General features: G+C 52.6%; 1 protein-coding gene across 7 annotated transcripts in view; it reads right to left on the reverse strand.

Annotated features, from left to right (window-relative positions):
• The window catches only part of TRAPPC9 (trafficking protein particle complex 9), a 601,443-nt gene that overhangs the window by 119,278 nt on the left and 461,070 nt on the right, over positions 1-21,095 (reverse strand). For 6 of the 7 annotated variants that reach the window (XM_019801179.2, XM_034668653.1, XM_034668654.1 and 3 more), the window contains one exon: positions 16,478-16,631. The exons of the other annotated variant lie outside the window; for it this stretch is intronic. In XM_019801179.2, coding sequence (XP_019656738.1) covers positions 16,478-16,631 — 154 coding nt within the window. The remainder of the gene's footprint in view (positions 1-16,477; positions 16,632-21,095) is intronic. 7 annotated transcript variants of the gene reach the window in all.

Below are 21,095 nucleotides of genomic sequence, written 5' to 3' on the forward strand. Positions count from 1 at the left end.
GCCAATGTGGCTCTCAGAAACAGATCTGCAAGACTCTTTCCCTTTCCCTATATAAATTAAAGCCACCGAATTTAAGTTGTAATCAAAAGGGAAGAATTTAGTCCCTGACATCCTTCCCTGATTAGTTAAGTGAGGAGAAAACCCGCTTCTTTCTGCCTTTAGCAAGTTAATTTCATTCAACAAACACACAGTGTATCTGAACCAGACAGGGATAGAGACGTGCAAAGGACACTGAAATGATCAGACACGAACTTGAACTTGAGAGGCTGACATTCTGGTGAAGACGACAGCATGGGAATGGAGGACCTAGCTCACCAAGCCTGAGGACAGCTGTGTGGGGATGAAGCCGTGCAGGCAGAGCAGCCCCTGGCTGAGGCCAGACGCACAGGGGTCCCAGGGGAAGGGCAACTAGAGCTCCCAGTCTCTCCTGCTAAAGGGCCTGGCCAGAATGGGGGGCGCAGGATCACCTGGGTGGGAGCGCCTGGGTGGAGGGGCACTGTGGAGCAGACACGGCGACCCAGCATACAGGCAAGCTAGAGAGGGCAGGGCTGACCGAACAACAACAGGCCTCCGCCCAGCACAGTGACCTGTTAGAATCCCTGCCTCCCTCTCCACCCCTAAGTCCTTCTTAGTTATTTTGGACTCCTTTTAGTCCTTCCAAAATACCGTGTGCTCTCTGGACTCCATACCTCCCACCTCTGTGCTCTGCCTGGAAATGCTTTTTCCTGTCGTCTTCCCATCCTTTGACTCTCCAGCTTCCCTGAGCCCCCTGCTCCGAAGGCACTCAGGCGTCTCTGCGGCAATCCACACCAGTTGTGCCTGTCCTCCAGCACTCAGCCTGGCCGCCAGCCTGACAGCTGCACGAGGGCCCAGCCCTGGCCCGGGGCCTGCACCAGGGCCTGTTCACAGAGTTGCTCAGTAGATACTCTTTGATGAATAAGCAAACTCAGGATGGGTAAATGTCCTAAATAAGAGGTACAGGAGCCTCGCTTCCATCCCCTCCGGAGCCCATGGCCCTCAACACGCAGCCCAAAGGCTGAGATCCGAAAACTTCTCTACCCGGAGCACAGTGCCTGACTCTTGCTGGTGCCCTCTGCAGACGCTGGGGGCCTTCTCTGCCCCAAGCTCCAGGGCACCCAAGCTGCTTGCTCCATTCTACACAGACCTGACGTCAGCTGGGCAGATGTGAAAGCAGGCTCATTCCAGCCAAGCTGAGCTCCCCATTGGACCTGGGACCATGCAGTGGCACTGCAGCTCTGAGCAAAAAGCACGGCCCCCCAACCACTAGAAAGGCGGGTTCCAGACGCTCTTGGCCGAGCGCTGAGTCTTGGCACCGCCGCTGACAGGCACCAGCCAGTCTACCTAAACTTTCTGGGTCTGTCTCACCATCTGTAAACGGGCTCAACAGCAGCACGAGCTGCACAGGACTGTCCCGAGGGACAAATGGAACAGCAGTCCTGGCCACCGTGAGCACAGCATAAATGCCCCCTATTGCGAGTGTTAGCTCCTCCCTCCTCTCCTCACTACTCCCCTCACCTCAGGGATTCAGCCCCCACCGCTGGTGCCTCAGACTCCTTCCGGGATCTTACCCCACCACAAGCCATTTACCAAGGCGTTGCTTCCAGAGATAATTCGCTCCCTGAGAAGAATTCCCCAAATGCAATCTTCGCCATCCCCTTACGCAGTCTGGGTGTGCAGGACTGCTAGACTTTGCGTGACACCTGGAACGATCGTGTGTGGTCCTGGGACAATCCGGGCATTAGGACTCATTTGTTTACCTCATTCATTCCTGGGTCAACAAGGGGCTGCTGGAGTGGACATTTAGGGTGAGGCACAAGGGTGGCTGGGGAGGCACAACTAAGGCTGCCCCGAGACTCAGGAGGTTCACAGGCTTGGGGGAGAAAGACCCACGAACAGACAAAGCTGGCCACCACCAATCCCCCTTCTGGGGGGACACCCAGAAGAAGTGAGCAGGGTCTCAGAGACTTGGATGCCTTGGGTGTGGCAGCATGAATCACAGGAGCCAGAAGGTGGAAGGAACCCAAGTGTCCGTGGACAGACGGGTGGATAAGCAACAAGTGGTCTGGGCACACAATGCAGGACACTCAGCATGGAGAGGAAGGAAATACTGGCCCAAGCTGCAGCATAGGTGAGCCCTGAAGACATCACACTGAGATGTCAGTCACAGGACGTCAGCGACCGTGTGCTCCCACTTCTCTGAGGATGCTGGAGTCCTCACGTTCATGGACACAGAAAGGAGGATTGCAAAGGCGTCAGTGCAAGCAGCTTGCCACTCGAAGGGGAAACCAAGGCCACAGTGTGAGTGAGTCGCAGTGTCCACACCTGACCCCAAGGCCCTGCTGGCCCTGCCCCATGAAAGTTGCCAGGGGGCCCAATCCCCAGATGCCCCGTCACCCGGGTGCATCACTACAGCTCAGTGAGGGGTGCCCGCTTCTCAGCACAGGGGGGTGGGGGCAGAAGCCAGCAGGGGAGGGTCCTGCCAGTTTTCATCCTCCCAATGGCAACCAAGGCCCTTCGGGGATACAGCACCCCTCACCTCCAACACCTTGGACAAATCAAATCCCTATATTCCTCATGAGGAATATGAATGGTAGAAACCAGCATCTGGGATGTGCTGGACCTCAGGGGTGACCTGCACGGCCCCTCCCCAGCCCAAGTCAGGATGGGGGCAGTCACCCCCTACAGGACCAGCTGTCAGAGACAGGACCGGGCAGGTGCCCAGGCCTCAGGGCCCCGCACTTGGCAGTCCCACCCCCACTGGTGGGAGCCCAGGGGGATGACACAGCAAGTGATGGGCTGACACGAGGAGGGAGGGGGCATGGAAAGACAGGCTCAGGCCTCATGCGGAGACCAATTCTGGTCAAGTCAAGCTCCAGAATGAAGGACCCTCTCGGCCCACATCTTCCTGCCTGCTCCTGCCCACTCGCCCCCTCTAGCTTCCTCCTCTGAGCCACACTCAGGCTCTGGGTACCTGATCAGACTCACAGGTTGAGTGGGGGTTCCTGGCTGGATGGGGAGGGGGCCCAAAGCCACCCAGGCCTGTTTGCTCCACTTTAAGACAAGGGGAAGAGCTGGTCTCTGGTATGGACTCTGAGCTCCTAGAAGCTTGTTCTCCCCAGAACCAGGCATTTAGGTCTGCAGTGGGGTTCAGAAATACCTGTGGTTGTCTGTGATTGGCTGCCTGGCTCCCCCCAGGAGGAAGAGGGGCTCAGCCCGCTGGTTGGGCCACCTACTTTCACAGCAGCTGAAGATAATGGGCTTTCTCAACCCCAGCACCCAGGTAACATTACCTGTGCAAATAGCCAGACTCCTGAGTAAATGGCAACCCACGCTCAGTTCCCAGAAAGTTAATTTTCTCAAGAGGAATTGCTTAATATTAAGAATTTATTGGCTGGGAAGGTCTCTGTTTTTATGAACACGACACTGTATGGTGTTTAATTTCCATGGATAATGACTGAGTGATTGTTTTTCTTCCTTTCAACCCACAGATCTGAATACTCTAATTTTAACATACGACACACCGTATTAAATTATTTCTCAAGGTGAGGATCGTGACAGGAAGAGAATCTCGTCAGGGGAGAGTGCAGAGCTTTCCTGGAGGGAGAGGGGAGCACAGAGCCCAGCACATACACAGGGGCAAAGACCCACTCGAGGGGGGGCAGGCACCTCCCTGCCTGAACTTCCCTCCTCTTCCACCTGGCTGACTCCTCCTCCGTCTTTGGACCATGCACAAAGGCCCGTGTGGAGCGCCCGCACATACACACCGTCACATAGTACCCTGACAGGGCTCTTCATGGCTGTACTTAAGCATTACAGGACCAATCCCTCAATATCTGTTTCTCTGGATGCATCATGAGTGCCTTTTTCATCTTTCAAGCGCCACCATCTTGCACAATGCCCAGGACCCAGAGGCAGCGTGATAAATGTTGAAATCACTCCATGAATGAAAGCATGGTGGTTTTCATCCGAGACTGACCTTCACTGGTAAGGGTCGCCCACAACGCTCACTGCTAGAGTGAGGAGAGTAGGACCCTCTGATGGGATTACTCCAGCATCACCATGGGATAGCTGCTGGAGCCCTCACGACAAATCCAGGCACACGTGGCTATTACTATTCAATACATGAGGACAGAGAGTCTGAGAAACGTTGGCAACTTGCCTGCTGTGAGTGACAGAAAGGCCACGAGGCCTGGCCCATTACCCAGCAGCGCAGGGCACTACCAGGGAGTGTGGCTGGGTTTCTTGGCTAACATGAGCCCTCCTTCCTGCCCAGGAGGCAGGGGCTGGATGCAAACACACTCCGAGGCAACACTGCCTCAGTTCTGTGGATTCCTCCGTGGCCACCGCTCAGCACTACAAGCCCGACCATAGGCACCGCATGGCTGGTCTGCTCCCATCCTTACTGCTCAGTTGGCCATAGCAGCACAACCCACCACCATGGGGAAACACACGAAGCACCCTTTCTAGAAGGACTTAGAAGTTTGAGGCAATGGCCTCTCACTTGGGGTGGGTCTCTAAAACAGGATGGCACCGGTCAGTCCCATGCTGGGACTCACTCTTCCAGTCCCTGAACCAGCAAGATCCATGGGGGAGCAGGGTAAGGAAGGGGTCATCTCCCTCCCAAGGGGAGTGACCCAGGAGTGGGCCAATGCCAGCCCCCAATGAGAGCACAGACCTCTGTGCAGGTTACTTGGTGATCATGAGGAGGGGTATCCTTACTGGGAGCCATCACTTGTGCTGAATCGGTCCTGAGCCCGCGCCCTGCCACTCACTCAGGTCAGCTTCCCCCTGCCACCATGGCCCCAGCGCCATCTAGAGGCAACTCCCCTGTTGGGAAAACATCCCCTGTAGAGTCTGATGAAGGACTGAGCCTAGGGACCAGCGGGGCAGCGGAGAAAAGCAGTTACATTTCCCTTCTCTCCCTCTGTGGCCACCATGTGAAGAGCTACTTTCTCTTTCAAAAAGAAGACATCAAGCCCCCTTCCTTAGCTCATGACCAGGTCCCTGCAAAGCACTCTGTGATTCACTATAATCAAAGAGATGGAGAGGAAGTGGGATTGCATGAGCAGTGCCAGCAAAAGGAGCCAGCTTCACTTTTTTTGGTTTGGGTTTCATCAAGGATCTAATGGGCCACATGACTCACAGGCACACAGAAATTCACTCACAGAGTGATGACCAATTCCCAGTACAGGAAATGTTCCCAGGCGAATTCTAAGTCTCAGACTCAAAGACATACAACTGGGTCCTGGAGAGGGGGACACAGAAGAGTATAAATGTTGGGGACACTCCTGGTGGGGCAGGCTCTGTGGCAAGAGCTTTCCATGTTCCCTTCAAGTGGGAGGCTACAGTTACAACACACAGAGGGAGGACCGGAAGCTGGGAGGATGGAACAGGGATTCCCCCGGAGCTCCTCCCAACTCTGGCACACTAGTGCTTCCCCACAGCATGGCAGCTCCAGAAAGAAAAGATGACGCGCTCAATGATATTGCTACCAGATCAGCAAAAGTTCCAAAGTTTGAAATCCCCCGTAATGGCAAAGCTATGGGAATACAGGCACGAGATTCACACTCTGTGATTGGAAAAGGAGAAATTTTGCTATGACTATGCAAAGTTTTCCAAGGCATACAGTTCAATGAAAAAACCAAGATGCAAAACAGCATATACTTTTGTGTAAAAACAAACAAAAAAAGTCTATGTGTTACTTAGAGTTTCAGAGAGAAATTCCAAAATATGTGGAAGGAATGAAGAAAAATGGGCATTTGGGAAGGATGGACAAGAGTGGAACACCCTTTTTTAAAAAATTTTGAACCACATGCATATTTTACACATTTAAAATAAAAATTTTAGAAAAAATAAAGAGTACAGTTCTGCTGGTAACCTTATGAAACCACACTGGGAGCAGCTGGAGACCTGAAACCGTGTGGGCATGACAGAGTTCCTAGGTCGGGGCTAATAAAAGTCAACACACCTCATCCCACTCAGAAGGGAGAGGAGCTCAGCATGCAGGTGGCTGGCGGATTTGGGTTTAACATGCATGTTTTCATGTTTCTTTCTTTCCTGATTCTCTCCAGGGGTACAAAATTAAGACCTCAGAATATGGCATATTACTCCTTCTTACAAAACATACATATGCGTCAGACTTTCGAGGCAGATCGCACCATGGTGCTTGCAAAATAGAAATAGTGCCTAATGAGTGTGGCCAGGATTAGGAGCTTTGAAATGATTAGTTAGAGAGGAGCAAGTTAGCATGTGAGTAATTACAAAGTTGCCAAATGGCACTGGGGCTTTGGAAACCATTCCAATAGCATACTTCTGTATTAATTTGCTTTCGGACATGAGCCATAAAATTATACAGCTGAGCTAATAAAGCTAATTACCTGCATGCACAACCCCTCCCTTTCAGCCCCATAAACCACCAAAAAGCAGTCTGGTGTCTGAGCCCGGACACACAAAAGCAAAGCCAGCTGACCAATCAGTTACACAGCCGCCTTTACCGCTCACTACTACAGGCAAGACTGCAACATCCCATGACGAAGGTGGAGGTGGCAGCAGCTACTATTTCTTAAATACACAGACCCTGGCATTTGGGGCAAGAGATCGATAAATGGTGATGGTGACTATAATCCCTGTCATCGCTTGTATTAGAACATTTCCAAAGTGCTTTCCATGAGAGAGGCTCTTTGATAAGTATATAATATGTATCTTTTCAATTCAATATTATCTTTAAATTAAGACTTTAGAACCTGGCAGGTATAAGGCAGGGACTGCTATTTCTGTTCAAAGATTTTTTTAAAAAAAACTTGGGCACATGGTGAGAATAAGAAAGCTGACACAGCTATGAAATGGCAGGATCAAGCAGTCTGACCCTAGAGCCCATGTTCTGGACCCCGCTTTCTGGAAGTTTACTATAAACATTGCGTCAATTCTTCACAGTAAACCTGGGCATGGACCCATGACCTCCACTTGACAGAAAAGGATCTTTCTGTGCACAGGGCACAGATCAAGCCAGGGCCCCCAGGCTGCCACCGGTGGTTCCCTGGCAGCAGGCATGGAGCTGGACCAGCCACCTGCCTCCAGCCAGAGGGGAGGCGGCCAGGAACTCTCCGTGGTGCTGAAAAAGCTCCCTCCCTTTAAAGCCCTCTCTAGTCACCTGGGACATAGCAGTCACATCTCCAAGTAGTCAGTAGTCATTGTCCCGAGATTCTGCTCCTGTCCCTTATGAGGGCAGGGATGGTAACTCCGCAGCAGGATGTGGAACCCTTGTCGGTGTGGACCCAGGCTTTGCAGGTCTCCTAGGCCACATCCACAGGTAATCATGAACAACCCATGGGCCTGAACCAAAAGAGAACACAAGCTCCCAGCTCAGGTTAGCACAACTCTCATTCTGCCTCTGGGGCCTCCCACAGGTAGCATCTAATTCCCAGCAGGGAACGGCAAATTCCATTTATGGTGCCCTCCGTGCTTGCCACTTCTGCCTCAACGACACAGCTGAGGTACTGAGAGTCACTGCCCTTCACTCACTCCTCCTACTGGTCACAAATCCTTGGAGGTGGTGAGCCATGAGGCCCAGGATCCGGGACTGGACCTTGCTCCGTGTGAACTTCTTCTGCCCTCCCCTCCCCAAACCAGCAATGTCAGGCAGCAACACCTTCCCAACTGCTTAGCTGGATTCAGAGGACTGCTCATGGTTGTGAGCTCCAGGGGAGTAAGTGATGTCCCTGGTCACGAACACTGTGTCTGGCACGCAGCAGGTGCTCAGTAAATGCCTGCTGCTTTTTCTTGAGCATGTATCATGTGTTAGTTACCTACAGATCATCTTATACAGTCCTTACAACAATGTCAGGTCAATGCAACCTCTTCAGGGATGGTAAGAAACTTTTCCAAAGCCACAGCCAAGAAGGGGAAGTGGGAGGTTCACATTTGGTTCTTCGACTCCAAGTGCTCTGCTCATTCCCTGCCAGACTTTCTGCACACATGCCACACGTTTCCAGGGAGATGTATCTTAAGTTCACAGTGTAGCAGACAGACTGGGTCAGGATCTCACCTTTAAGATGCCTTTAAAGGAACAGACTCAGAACGGGTACCTCAGAATGCACTCACTAAGGGCAAATCTCTTGGACCCTAAATGGCTCACTCTTCCTCCTATGAGGTGATCCATGAAGCTCTGAAGTAGGACATGAGGGTAGTGGGGACACAGATCAGTTCAGCAATATTGGCTCAAGCCCATACAGGGCATTGGTGTGTGTCCTACAGATAATGGTATTTAGTTCCAGCACTGCATGACATATGTAAGTGAGGTCCCTTCCCGGAAAGTTGGGGATGGGGGCAGGTGATGCTTCCTGCATGGCAAGCACAGCCCCAATCCGGCCAAAAGTAAGCAACAACACACCTGGCAGGCCGTCCCTCAGCTCTGGCTTCCTCCTAATTCCCACAGTAGCACTGGTTACCCTGGGCTCCAAACATCTGTTGTCATAACTGATCCAACTAAACCAGGGTGAGCACCTTGGGGGAAAAGACTAGGCTCCCTACCTCCAAGTCCCTAATTCAGATCTACAGAGCCGGGAGGCAGTAAAAGTCAACTGAATATGTGAGTTTTCCCAGGAATAATGCAGATGGAATTATATTGGTAGATTTAAGTTATAATCAGTACAGGGCCATGTTTTTTCAACAAGTCACTACTCACACAAGCTTGAGTAACTGAGTATTTATTGAGCACCTACTATGGAAGGCCCATGCTTATAGAAGATACACAACCAAACATAACAGATAATCCCCATGCTCAGAGAGACCTCGTGTTATATTCCTTTTGCACATATACAGCTCTGGTTTTCCACTGTAACCCTTTAGAGCAGGAATGGGTGTCAGGTACCTGGAGCCCAACAGGAACCCCAACACTGGCAGTGATCCTCCATTTCAACTCAACACCCTGTAAAGGCCTCATCAAGAGACAGAAAGAGACAGCAGACAGCCCTGCACTGCCTGGTACATCTTTGTAGACTCTTGTGCCAAATTCCCAAAAGGCAGCAAAATCCCACAACACAGAAACAAATCCATCATGGTGACAGCACGCCCCAGAGCAGTGAGGTGGGGGGAGGGCATTTCATTGCTCCACCAGAATTGTCTTCCTGAAAGGAGTCTGAGGACACAGCTCCCTTGCTCAGAACCCTGCAGTGGCTACCCACTGCCCTTGGGATAAAATCCAACTCCCCAGAACCTCATACAAGTTCCCCAGGATTTTCTCTCCTTGTTGACTTCTCCCTTTGTACACCTGGCACCCAAGAATGTGTACCAGCTACCGGTACTTCCTATAACAGATGATGTGGTTTCCTGCCTTGGTGCCCTTACTCCTGTGCTCCCCCCTGCCTGGAACCCTCTTCAGCTTTTCTAGTGGCTGGAGCTGCAACCTCACCTTATCTGGGATGTCCTCTCTAAGCCAGCCCCACCCCAGAAGCCACCCCTTCCTTCTCCCCTGGCCATGACAGCTGCACCCTGTAGTGTGTCTATGCTGCACCTGCCACCTCTATCTGTGAGCCTCCCCATTCCAGTGACTCACACCAAGTATCTGTCAGCACCTGCTATGTGTACTGTGCTAGCAGCGAGGGATGAAAGGCCAACCAAGATGAGAGCCTTCCCACTTTTAAGGAGCCCAGTCTTCTGTGCAAGGATTGTATATTAGTATTAGTCATTCATCATCATTAATTGAACTTAGTATTTGTGCATGGCCTTGTTACTTACAGCATTCTCACATACACTCGGTTAATATTCTATGTGTCTTGAGAACCATGAATGCTTGCTTCCAAATCTTTGAAAAACAGCTAGATGCAAGGAAAATGCAGAAAGCTAATTAAATACCTTCCTGCTCATCTTCTGCTAGACCATAAGCAGTGAAATATTTGGTAATGTACTGCAATTTGAAAACACTGAGCAGTTTTTGAGACCTTGTCTTTATTTATGTAACTGAAGTTTACCATGAACTGCTCTTACATTTTAGAAAAAAAAAAAGATTACTCAACCAACTCTTCCCTGGACGAGTCTGTAGCCGAGCAGGCAGCCAGACTCTCCTCTGAGAATCCACAGGCCTGAGCTCTACCAGCCTCAACCCTCCCAGGAGAAAGAAGCGCCACAATCCGAACTCCTAGTCATGGTCCAGAGTCTACCGAGCAAAAGCTGGAAGCCCATCGCATGAGAGCAGCCAACGGTCACTTTCAAGCTGGCTTCTAGGTGCGTGTCCTGGAGGGGGCAGGCCTGCCCCTCGGACATCCCCCCAGGAAGATGGACTGTCGCACCCCACATGCCAGATATAGAGGAAGCACAGGTGCAGGGACTTAGCCCAGCCCCACTTGAACTCAAATAAATTAGCAGATTGTCATAAATAGAAATTACACTAATGGAAAGACTGCTTTAAGTGATTAATGAGCCTCTTTTCCATGACTGTGTTTTCCAAACTGCACTGTAAACTTTGAGAATGCTGATGCGGGTTGTTCTCATCCCAGTAGGGGTAGCCTGCATCTCGGCTCAGCTTCCCGGTGTCAGAGACCCAAATGGACAGAAAGTGCCACGCGGCCCAGTGAGCTGCCAAGGGACAGTCTGCAATGGTTCATCTCTGCCCATCCTGTTGGGCTGAGGGTGGAGCACGTGAAGTGGGGAGAACCCCGCAGGGGGGCAGAACCCACCAGCAGGGTACCCGAGGAATACTGCAACCTCTTCAGCTTTCTCTGGAAAACGGGGGTAGTACAAAGGCCTTGGCAGAACCAGATGCTCTTCTGTGGTCCCCAGCTCGGAGCCAAGAGCACACACACTGCAGCCAGATGGCTGGGCGCAGATCCCAGCTCTGCCCCTCACGGGCTGGTGACCTGGGACAAGTTAGAGAATCTCACTGGGTCTCAGTTTCCCCACCTGTGGAATGTGCCCAAAACTACTTCCTGGGGGGTTTTGTGAAAATTAGGTGAGCCCATCCATATAAATCACTCAGAATAGCACCTGGCATTTAGTAGGTGCCAGACGGGCATTAGTGGTCATTTCATGATTCTGTTATAGCGACATGCACACGCACGATAGCTGTCACACCAAAAGTACAGAGGTGTACCAGCGGGGCAGGCTCCCAATCACACGCACTGTGTGTATCGATCTCTGTGATGTTCATACACACACTATACCAAACATGTACACACCACACTCGTGCACACACACACACACCCAGACACCACACCCACTCACACACAGATCTGAAACAGTGTGCTCTCATGCTCGGGAAGCCCTTCCCCACTCTCCGGAGCCAAATCTGAAATCTGTGCTGCGTGCCGAGCCCTGATTCCTTTCAAAAGAATTGTAAGGTGTGCATGGCTACCATGTCTGGATCTGAGGGAGACAGCAATCAAGTCTGTGCCCACAGGCCAAAGAGCCGGGGCAACTGCATGGCCCTGGCCGCAGCGCTGCTCCACCAGGAGATGAAAGGCCTCGGAGCCAAGGGATTACCAACAGCTCGAGAAGCTGAACCCCCCACCCCCAGCAGACACAAAACGCAGACCCGCATTTCACTTAAGATGATCAAGAAATCAGCCGTACTGATGACAGGAGCTATTTGTATTAAATTCAGTTAGATTAAGCCGTTTCTCCTAACACGACTACCAGAAAAGCCTAGTGTCCTGTGTTTTAAAGGGAGCTTGTTTTAAGAAATTTGGATTTTTTTCAGGGGATGGGAAGACATGGCTCCATTAAGCAGCATCTTGGAGAATAACCCACAAGTCAGTTAGGAAGGGTCAAGGGTGACCTGAGGCAGTCCACTGCACACAGGTTCATCTCTGCCCCGGCCTTACAAGGGAGGAGGGGTCGGCTGAAGTCATATTCTCCTTACTGGGAAGAATGCAGTCTGGAAAATTGAGAAGCCAGGCGTGGGCAGGTCCCAGGCCGGCTGTCCTGGTCAGGACCAACTACACTGAGCACACTGGGCCGATAGTCTTGTAGGCTTATGCTTGTGAAACTCCAGCAAAACCCAGTGACAATGTCATAGCCTGTGGAGGCCAAACACAGGCACTGCTCAGCAATGCACAGCCTGCTCTGGTCATGCAACCCTGAACTTGGAATAGCTACCCTGCTCCGCGTCCTTCCACACTCCAGTAACGTGCATGTGAGTAACCCCCACAAGCTGCAGTGATATTCCATCTCCTGCTCTGGGAAGTCAGTCCTTAGGCTTCTAACATCCGGGCTGCAGCTGGGCTCCTTGAGTCTCTACCTGGCCCTCAAAGCAACCAGATGGTTCCAGAGAGTCTCCAGACAGAATAGAGGAGACACGTGCTTATCAGACTATCTGGTGGAGATGCTGCCCAGATGGTCCAGGTCACTGGCCCTTATGGGGATCAGCTGAACTGTGCGCCCAGCTCTTGCCATGAAACCTATCCGGGGTTGGATTCTGATACATCAGCAAGTATCTCACCAGCCCCTGAAATACTCTGGAGAGAGATTTGCAACAAAAACAAGGAAAATGAGAACGTAAGATGACATCGGGCTTGCTCCCAGCTTATCCTTCATCTGTTTCCACCACAGATCATCTGTGCATGGCTGCCCCCTGGAAAAGGAGCCAGGCTTCCAATAAGACTAATCTTGTTCATTAAAACTCCCTTCGCATGTTCACCACAGCACTCGGCATAGTGCGACTAAGCCGGAAACCTTTCAGTCTGCTCCATCGATGAGATAGAAGCTATGCATTCACCAAATGGTTTCAATACCTACATGCTGGGGATTACACGCAGCACTGAGGCCAGGAAGGAGCACGCTGTACCAGGGCAGGGTCCACACCCAATTTTGCTCATCATGGAGGTCCCCGGTGCCTAGCACAAGCCCAGCACACTGCAGGTCATCAGTAAGCAGCTGCTAAAGGAACTGGACACAGCACGGACTCAAGAACAGTGCAGCCTGGCAAGGGGGCAGTGAACTTGGGAAAAAATGAACTTTCCTCTACTTGGTAAAGACTGTAACAAACAACAGACGGGGTCACAGGCCCCTCAGGCCACAGCCTTCCCACGGGGATGCTGGAAGCAGCCGGGCTGGGCCTTCTGACCCCAGGCTCCAGCCCCAACCACGCAACATCTTTGGTCCATCCTAAAGCCAAACACAGGCACTTTCTGGATTATGTGTGGATGGCTATTATCTGCTAACAACAAAGTCAGCTCCATCAAGGTTTCCCACGTTCAGGAAAGACCGCCCAATTGTGGAAGCTAGCAGGGAAGACGGTGGAAAGGAGACTGTGCCGGGCAGCAGGAAGCAAGGGTGTGTTCATCCAGACAGCACTGATGTCAGTCACATGAGCCCAGCTCTTGGGCCCGATGCCACCTGTGCAGGCCCACTCTCCCACCCCCCAGAAAACCCCACAGATGCTACAAACCAGCTGGTCTCTCTTGCCAAAGAGGAAAAGTCCCTTTACAAATGACCAGGCTCAAGTTGGTGATAAGGAAGAGGTAAGGAGAAAGAGCTTCATACAGATTTTTGAGGATGGCGGTGAGGGGAAGGGGGAGGAGGTGAGAGGAAGGAAGGAAGGAGGGAGGGAGGGAGGGAGGCCCGGCCCCCTGGGTCCCACCATCACACTGGTTTGTGCGCTGTGTTACCAGTCACAGGGAACGACATGGGTCCCTGCTTTCAGGCTCTGGAATGTGCCAGCCCTCGCTCAGGAAGACTCCCGCCTCAGCTCTCCCAGGCTGCGCTGTAAGTAACCATCTCTGTGTCAGCTCCTCCCTTAGACTGGGGGCATCTCCAGGGCCCAGCACACAAATGCAACAGAACGCACAGCTCATTAACCCTGTAAACAGTGGGGCTGGAGTTGGGCATCCCCTGGCTGCTCATCTGGTCACTGTAGACATCGTGGAGACAGGTGTGCCTGCATTTATTGCAAGATCCACAACTTCCACAGAAACATGTCTATTGGCCTTATATGCTACATATGGACCATTTTTATTACTGTAGATGAGTGTCAAATTAGGCTCAAATTTTTGTATAAAGTCTAAATATTGAGAAAATATTACTAAAATGCATAATAAAATTATTAGCCAATTCAATCTTTGGTCTTTCCATCTGCTTGAATCCAGGTTTACAATAGCAAAAGTCTGCTATTCATCCCATGCCAGATGTCATTGCCAGATGAGAGACAGAGAGAGAGAGAGAGATCCTTAATATTCTTTCTCTTTAATCGAATCCGCCTATAGGGACCGTCTCTCAAAAACTTCCAATCAGTACTTCCAGGAGACAGATGTGCCTGGCACATGGTAGACATTAGTAAATGCTTGTTGCATGAATTATTAAGCCAATACAGAAAACGGGGATGCCAACGTCTTAAATGAGGCAAAGCTAAAAGAAAAGAAACCCAAAGATATTTTTGGCACATTTTTGGTCATTGTCTTCAGAGAACATAAATATTCCGAGGGTAAGCATCATCCCATCAGAAGGCAGCACATCCCAGCCCAGGGCTGCTAGCTTGGAGGTGAACGAAAGGGCGTCTGTTAAGTGCCCATGCCCCCACTTCCTACGGATGACCTTGAGGGGCAGTTGTCACCTCTAAGACAGGCCGGTAGAGCCATCCACTGTGGTGAACGACCTGGGCCAGCCCAGAGGCGGCACCTGGGAAGTGGTAGGTGGGTCTTTAGCAGGTGCCATGGTGGCCCTGGCACCAGGGGAGCCAGGGACGTAAACCCCCCATTTTGAGGCTTCCTGCTCTTATTTGTACACACCATGAGACCATTCAGGAGGACGGATGCCTTCCTGCTGGGCCTGCCAGCACACACAGGGCTGAGGCGGACTCATTCACAACCAGGCCTCCTGGCTCTGCACAGAGCTCCCTGCGTGAAGCAAAGTCCCTGAGGCCTGGGAGCAGGGTATCTCCTACCTCACGTGGAGATTTGCACATCCAGAGTTTACAGAACCTCTCCAACCCCGGTCCCCAGCTTCAGCATCATGACCACAGATACCAGGACAGGAGAGCCATGGGCCTTCTGCTCTCCCACAACAGGACAGAGGTAGTTTCTCGACCCTCCCTGAAGACAGGGTTGGGAATGGTGCTTTGCCCACAATGCCACTGGGCAGCCGGCCCCACCACTTCCTGGCTGGGCTCACAGGGACTCAGCTCACCTCTCCCCAGCGGAGTGAGAGCAGCAGTCAGAGGTGGGAGCAGTAAAGAGATGGTGGGCTTGGTGCACAGGGTGCATGCTGCTTCTTCTGGGCTCCATCACTCTGCTCCTTCCAGCAGCAAGCACTGGCTGGGTCCCAGCCCTGTGTGGAGCTCGGGCGNGGGGGGGGGGGGGGGGGTGGTTGCTGGAGGGTGGGAACTGAGAAAGGGAGGACTCCAGCCATCCCTCCTTTCCACATCCCACTGTACAAAGGCAAATGCCTCGACTCCGTGATGGGCCACTGTGGTGCAGAGGCCCCAGGCACTGGGTTTTTGATGTCTGGTTCCCCAATCCTCCGATTTAACATGGCAAGTGCAGATTTTGTGCCAGCTCCTTGGGGACGGGGGTCCATCAGCCCCAGATTCTCTTTAGCGCACACAAAGGAACGTGCCTCAACTCCCGGAAACTGCCACCTGCAGACTGAGGATGTTTCCAGAATCCCAGGAGATGGTCTAGGATGACTTATACCACACAGCACACTTTCACCATTGCACAGGATCCAAGCGTGAACAAGGAGACTAAGACATCCACATCAGAGTTCCCTCCTCCTGGGCCATGTCTGCCAGAGCCACTCTCTTACACCCTGGCACCTCTAGGGCATTCCCCGCCCTACAAAAGCCCCTCTAATGTCACCTCTTCTGTGAAGCCTTCCCCGACTGCCCCACCCCGCAGCTTCCTCCCCTGAACCTCACAGACTCAACAGGACGCTCTGCCTGGCTGCTGAGGTGCCCCGAACCCTCGGCTGGCACAGCCATGCCTAGCAATGCCAGGAAGCCATGTGAGGCCTCTCAGGTCCTCGCAGAATACCCGACCCAAAGCAGGTGCTCTGTAAGACAGCTGAGCACACACGCGGGTGCACCCGGGACTCTGGCGTGACATCAAGTCCAGCACGGGGCCCGTCCCAAGACACTCTCATGCCTCGGGGAGCTGAACAACGCGAGTCCAGTTTCCCGGGCAATTGCGTCCTGTGTTGAGCTGTCAGTCTGTGACGCTCATCAAGCCTAGCAATGACTGGCCAGTGAGAATGTGTCACTAACACAAACATTGACACTGGCAAGAAACACGTGACCCAAGACATTTCAGGGAGGCGGTCTTTCCTCACCCTGAATCTACACCTTATTGGTGGGGCAGGGACCAGGAAGGGGCTAAGGAAGGACACCCACAGTCCATGTCTCCTTGGCATACCCTTTCTGAGCTCTGTGTGCCTAGCACTCAGTGGTGAAGCTCCCCGGGGTAATTCTCAGTGGGCAGAAGCCCTGAGCAGGCTGCACCAAGCGCCAAGCTGACTGCCATGAAAAGGATATGATTCTCCAGTGCACGTCCAGCTTGCTGTCAATCTCCAAGCCGCGGGCTTCCTGCCTCTCTTCCTCCAGTTGCTTTGGATTTGCAAACTGTCCCTTCTCCCCAGGGGATTCTGGGAAACTCTCAAAGTTGAACTTGTCCACTTGAATGGCCATTCTAAGAGAAGGGGGAAACAGCAGAGAATTAATCAGGGCAGTGTCTTCTGCTGGCTGTTGGAGAAGCAGCACGTGCCAGCGTGAGACCGTATAATGAATCATCATCGTCAGTAATTCATAGCAGGTTCATTCCAAGAAAAGGAAATAACAGACTCCCAGGGCAGCAGTGGCTTTGGAGGGGGTTCAACACACAGTCTAGAACTGTAGACACAGTCAGAGACCCCGGCCTCGGAGAAGACTCACATACCTCCAGAGAAAATGTCATTTCTGGACCAGGACCAGGCAGACAGGTTGCAGTGTGGGAAATCAGAGAGGACAAGAATCATTTAACCCTGGGGACCCCAAAAGCCTCCTCAGCAGTGCCCCCCATCTCTTCAGCCACACGTCTTGCTCACACACACCACGCCCCACCAGCTGTGCCCGCCCACCCACTTCTGGCCCCACACTCAGGACCTTGTCTTGTGACAGCCTCCCCTTCAGGTTCCTGCTCAACCATCATGTCCTCTACAAAGCCTCCCCACCTGCTGGTGTGTTCAGCCCTCTCTACCTTCTGGCAGTTTCTAGAACACACGGGGCTCTTCCCCTGTTCTCGAGGCTAGAGCTTGAGGAAGGCCTTCTGGGCACCTCCCCTCACTCCACCTCCATGACACCATTCATCTCTGCTGTGGCGTTTATCGCGAGCTGTACAAACACCTACTTGTGGGCGTCACTGTTTATCGGGCCTACTGGAATTTAGCTCCCTGAGGCAGAGACCTGTGTGGCTGTGCCATGGTGGCCCCAGCCTGGATGATGCCTGCACACCACAGCAACGCAGCCAACGACCCCCTGAACAAACGAATGAGTGAACTAAGCGCCTTCCCGACACCCCGGGCCAATGCTCACCTCTTCCCTCTCGTAGCTGCCTAGCCTCTGTACCTTGCCCTTGTTCTGCTGAGCCCCCAGGCCCTAGAGCACCTGGGCCCCGGGCACTCTGATGGCTGCCTGCAGACTGCCTCCACTCCCAACCATGACCTCCCCGTGGGCAGACTGTCTCTCACTGATGCTTGAAACCCTGCCTCTTAGCACAGAAGCAAGCTTACAGGAGGTGCTCAATAAAGGTGTGGTACGTGGACGGATAAAAGGGGGGGAAGGAGGTTTCTTCATGTGAGGCCCCCGAAGTTCTGGCTCCAGCTGCAAGACGACAGAGAGTTAGTCAGTCAGAGGGTCAGAGTGGGCGTGCTGCATTATCGCCAACCATGTTGTGGTCAGAACATTCAGCCAAGACCAGCATGCTCCACGTGGCCTTGGGGGCTATTCCCTGGAACAATCAGGAGGGACTGCATTACAAGTCAGGGTGTCTGCATGTAAGACTGTACCCCAAGAGGAGAGCCTGAGAACCCTGGAAGCTCGCAGGAAACTAATGAGCTGCCAGTAGATAGACAGCCTTCAGCCAGGAGGTGTCCAGAACTCAGCTGCCCCGGGGAATGATAGACTCGCGTGTCAGCAGAGAACACGGGGCATTTCCTAGCAAGAACTCTGTCTGAAAGCTACATGGACTCCTTTCTGACTGTAGAAGGAGACAGGCTTACTGAAAAAAGTGGGAAAATAGCAAAAAGCATAAAAAAGAAAAAAGGACTCAACCTTACACTCTAACTGTAATGCCTTAATTCTAAAGTCTTTTCCTAAGTATTTGTATTTCAACGTAGTTCAAATGATTCGATATGTATGTGTATAAGTTATTATACATCTCATTTTCATGTGCACACACATAAATATATACATAACCTACGTTACACATTTTATTTTTTTTTAAGGTTTATCTATTTATTTGAGAGACAGAGAGAGAGCACAGGGGGAGGGGCAGAGGGAGAGGGAGATAGCAGACTCACCCCTTAGCAGGGAGCCCGATTAGGAGGTTGATCCCAGGATCATGACTTAAGCCAAAATCAAGAGTCAGTCACTTAACTGACTGACCCCCCCCAGGCACCCCTTGCACCTTGTTTTACTTTCAATGTACTGTGAACACTTCCACCACCAAAAATCAGTCTGTAGGATGTCCCTTCATGCGGCCATACCATTGCTTACCTAACAATCACCGTACTTTCAGACTCTCAGAGATTTTCCAATTTTTAAAAAATTACTATTGAAAAAAATCCTAAACATCTTGGTGCTTCAATTTCCTGTCCACATTTACACTGTGTGTGGGGCCCATATCTCGAAGCAGAGACCGAATCCAGGGGGCAGAAAAGGTCAAGGCTGGCAGGCAGAGCGCCGAGCTCCTTCTCACAGGCTCTCAGCGAGCCGCGCGCCCCGGGTGGCGAGGGCGGCACCCCACACCCTGTGCCCCTCCAATGCTGGCCATGATGGGTTTTCATTCTCCACTAGGAAGAGGCGAAACGCCACCTCACTGATGTTTTAATTGGCAGGTCTGAATCGCCCTGAGACCGAACATCTTTTCAGAAGCTTATTAGCCATTTTCATACGAACTCTTCTTCCTCTGTGAGGTGTCTACGTGTGCAGCAAGAGCGCTTCTAATTCCCCACTCGGCAAGGGCTCTTCCCAGTCCCCACCTCGAAAGCGGACTGAAGCAAACGGGAGTTATCTTCAAGCAAAAGGTCAGAATATTTCCTCGGTTTCACTAAAAAGGCCAATTTCAGTTCATCACCAGATAACCCAAAAGCAACTAATAACTTTCACCTTTGAAATGGGTTTGGAAACGTTCTGGATCCCAGGCTCTTGCTGTTGAACACGGAGGGAGAGAGGCCAGCGGCACTCTGCATCCTCGGGGTCAGAACACACACCAGACGCTGTGGCCACTGGGGTAAGATTTGTGTGCTTTCTGAAGGCTTTTTTGAACAATTTCTGACAAAGTCAGCATCAGACCGCATCACTCCCCTCCACCCGTGATGAAACTGTAGGCCAGGTGTGCGCTCAACGCGGTCAGGGGACGGAGACGGAACGTCCCAGACACCTGCTGTGCTCCAAGCCCGGTGCCAAGTACCGTGCACAGGCATCCACCCGACGGAGCACAGCACGCCCGAGGCTGAGCGTGACCTGCTTTCTTACAGATACGACGACGCTCTGCAAGCACCAGCCGCAGCCCCACGCCGCAGAGCTGGCCGCCCGGCATCGAGAGTCTGTTGCCCAGACTCAGAGCCACCGCTCTGTTTTCGGCTTTGTTTGGCTCTCTCTCGCTCAGGCAGAGCACCTAATGGGAAGTCAGCTTTTGCTCATGCGGCGTGCCGGGCTGGCATGGGACCCGGAGCCCGGGACGGCCAAGCCTGCTCTACATCCGCAGCTGCCTGAATTTACAAGAGCCCCGGCCTCTGCTGCCCACGACACGCACTGCCGGCGAGCATCCTTTCCCACAGATGATAACGCTGAGGTGCCAAGAAGCCGAGTCACTCACTAGGGTCGCCCAGCTCAAAATCCTGGAGCCAGAATGCCAAGTCCAGAAGCCAAGGGTTATTTCCCCGAACCACAGAGAGCACCGCTGGCCTTGACCTTCCTACGTGGTCTCAGAGCACAGCCCCTAAGCATCACCACCCCTTTCTCCATCCTCCCTTTCAGGACGGGGAGGGCAACATGTGACTGATAACCTGTTTACCCAGAGCTGAGTCTTGATGCGTGAGCTCTCTGCCTGCCAAAACTCACGGCATTACGTGAAGCATCGGAGGGGCCCTCTGCCTCGGGGCCCTGGGAGCTGCCCTGGCTCTGAGTCCAGCTCTATAACTGGCTTCAGCCATCATGGCTTGAGGCTGCTGCTTTCGTCAGGAGGCCATGCAGACTGGGGACAGCAGTGCTCTTGGGAATGGGAGCAACCGGCGAGACGTGCACAAGGGCACCAACATAGCAGCAGGCAGAGAGAGAGAGCGCCCCTTCTGCCCCCACCGGCGCACGGCCTGGAAATGCAGTCAGTAGTCCCGAGAGGGATGGCTGAGGACCCACACGCTCTCATCCAGGCACGTAGGCCACCGCCAGCCCACGGGCAGGGCTCAGCTGAATGCCCTGGACAGCTTCACTTCTATATTCCCAGCGAGCAAGCCTTCTTCCTAACGACAAGGAAGCACCAAACCGTAAGGAGGCACGGGAGCCATGGGACTCCCCACGTGCCTGTCGAGGACAACTTCCCTGGGCACAGCCCTCCTCACTCACGTAAGCTCACACTCACATGAATCCTTTTATCTGGGGTGAGGCCACGCAAATCAGAAAGTATTTGTGCAATCCCCCACAAAAAAAGTGTCCAAAAAATAATTCAAAACTGTAGCTCATCCTTGGGCAAATCACAGCGAAACCGAAAACACAATCTCCAGAAATGATAAAGGGAAGGAGAGGAGAGCAGGTAGGCCCAGGACCCGTGGTGAGCTCACCTGCCCTCCGCGCGGCTGCAGGAGCCCGGCAGGTGGTGGCGGCACGGCCTTCACTGGGGCTGGTGCCCGCACGGAAATCCTGCTTCACACGACACCTCGTGGCCTGGATGGCTCTG

This window comes from Ailuropoda melanoleuca, chromosome 9, assembly GCF_002007445.2.
Source record: "Ailuropoda melanoleuca isolate Jingjing chromosome 9, ASM200744v2, whole genome shotgun sequence".
Lineage (NCBI taxonomy): Eukaryota > Metazoa > Chordata > Mammalia > Carnivora > Ursidae > Ailuropoda > Ailuropoda melanoleuca.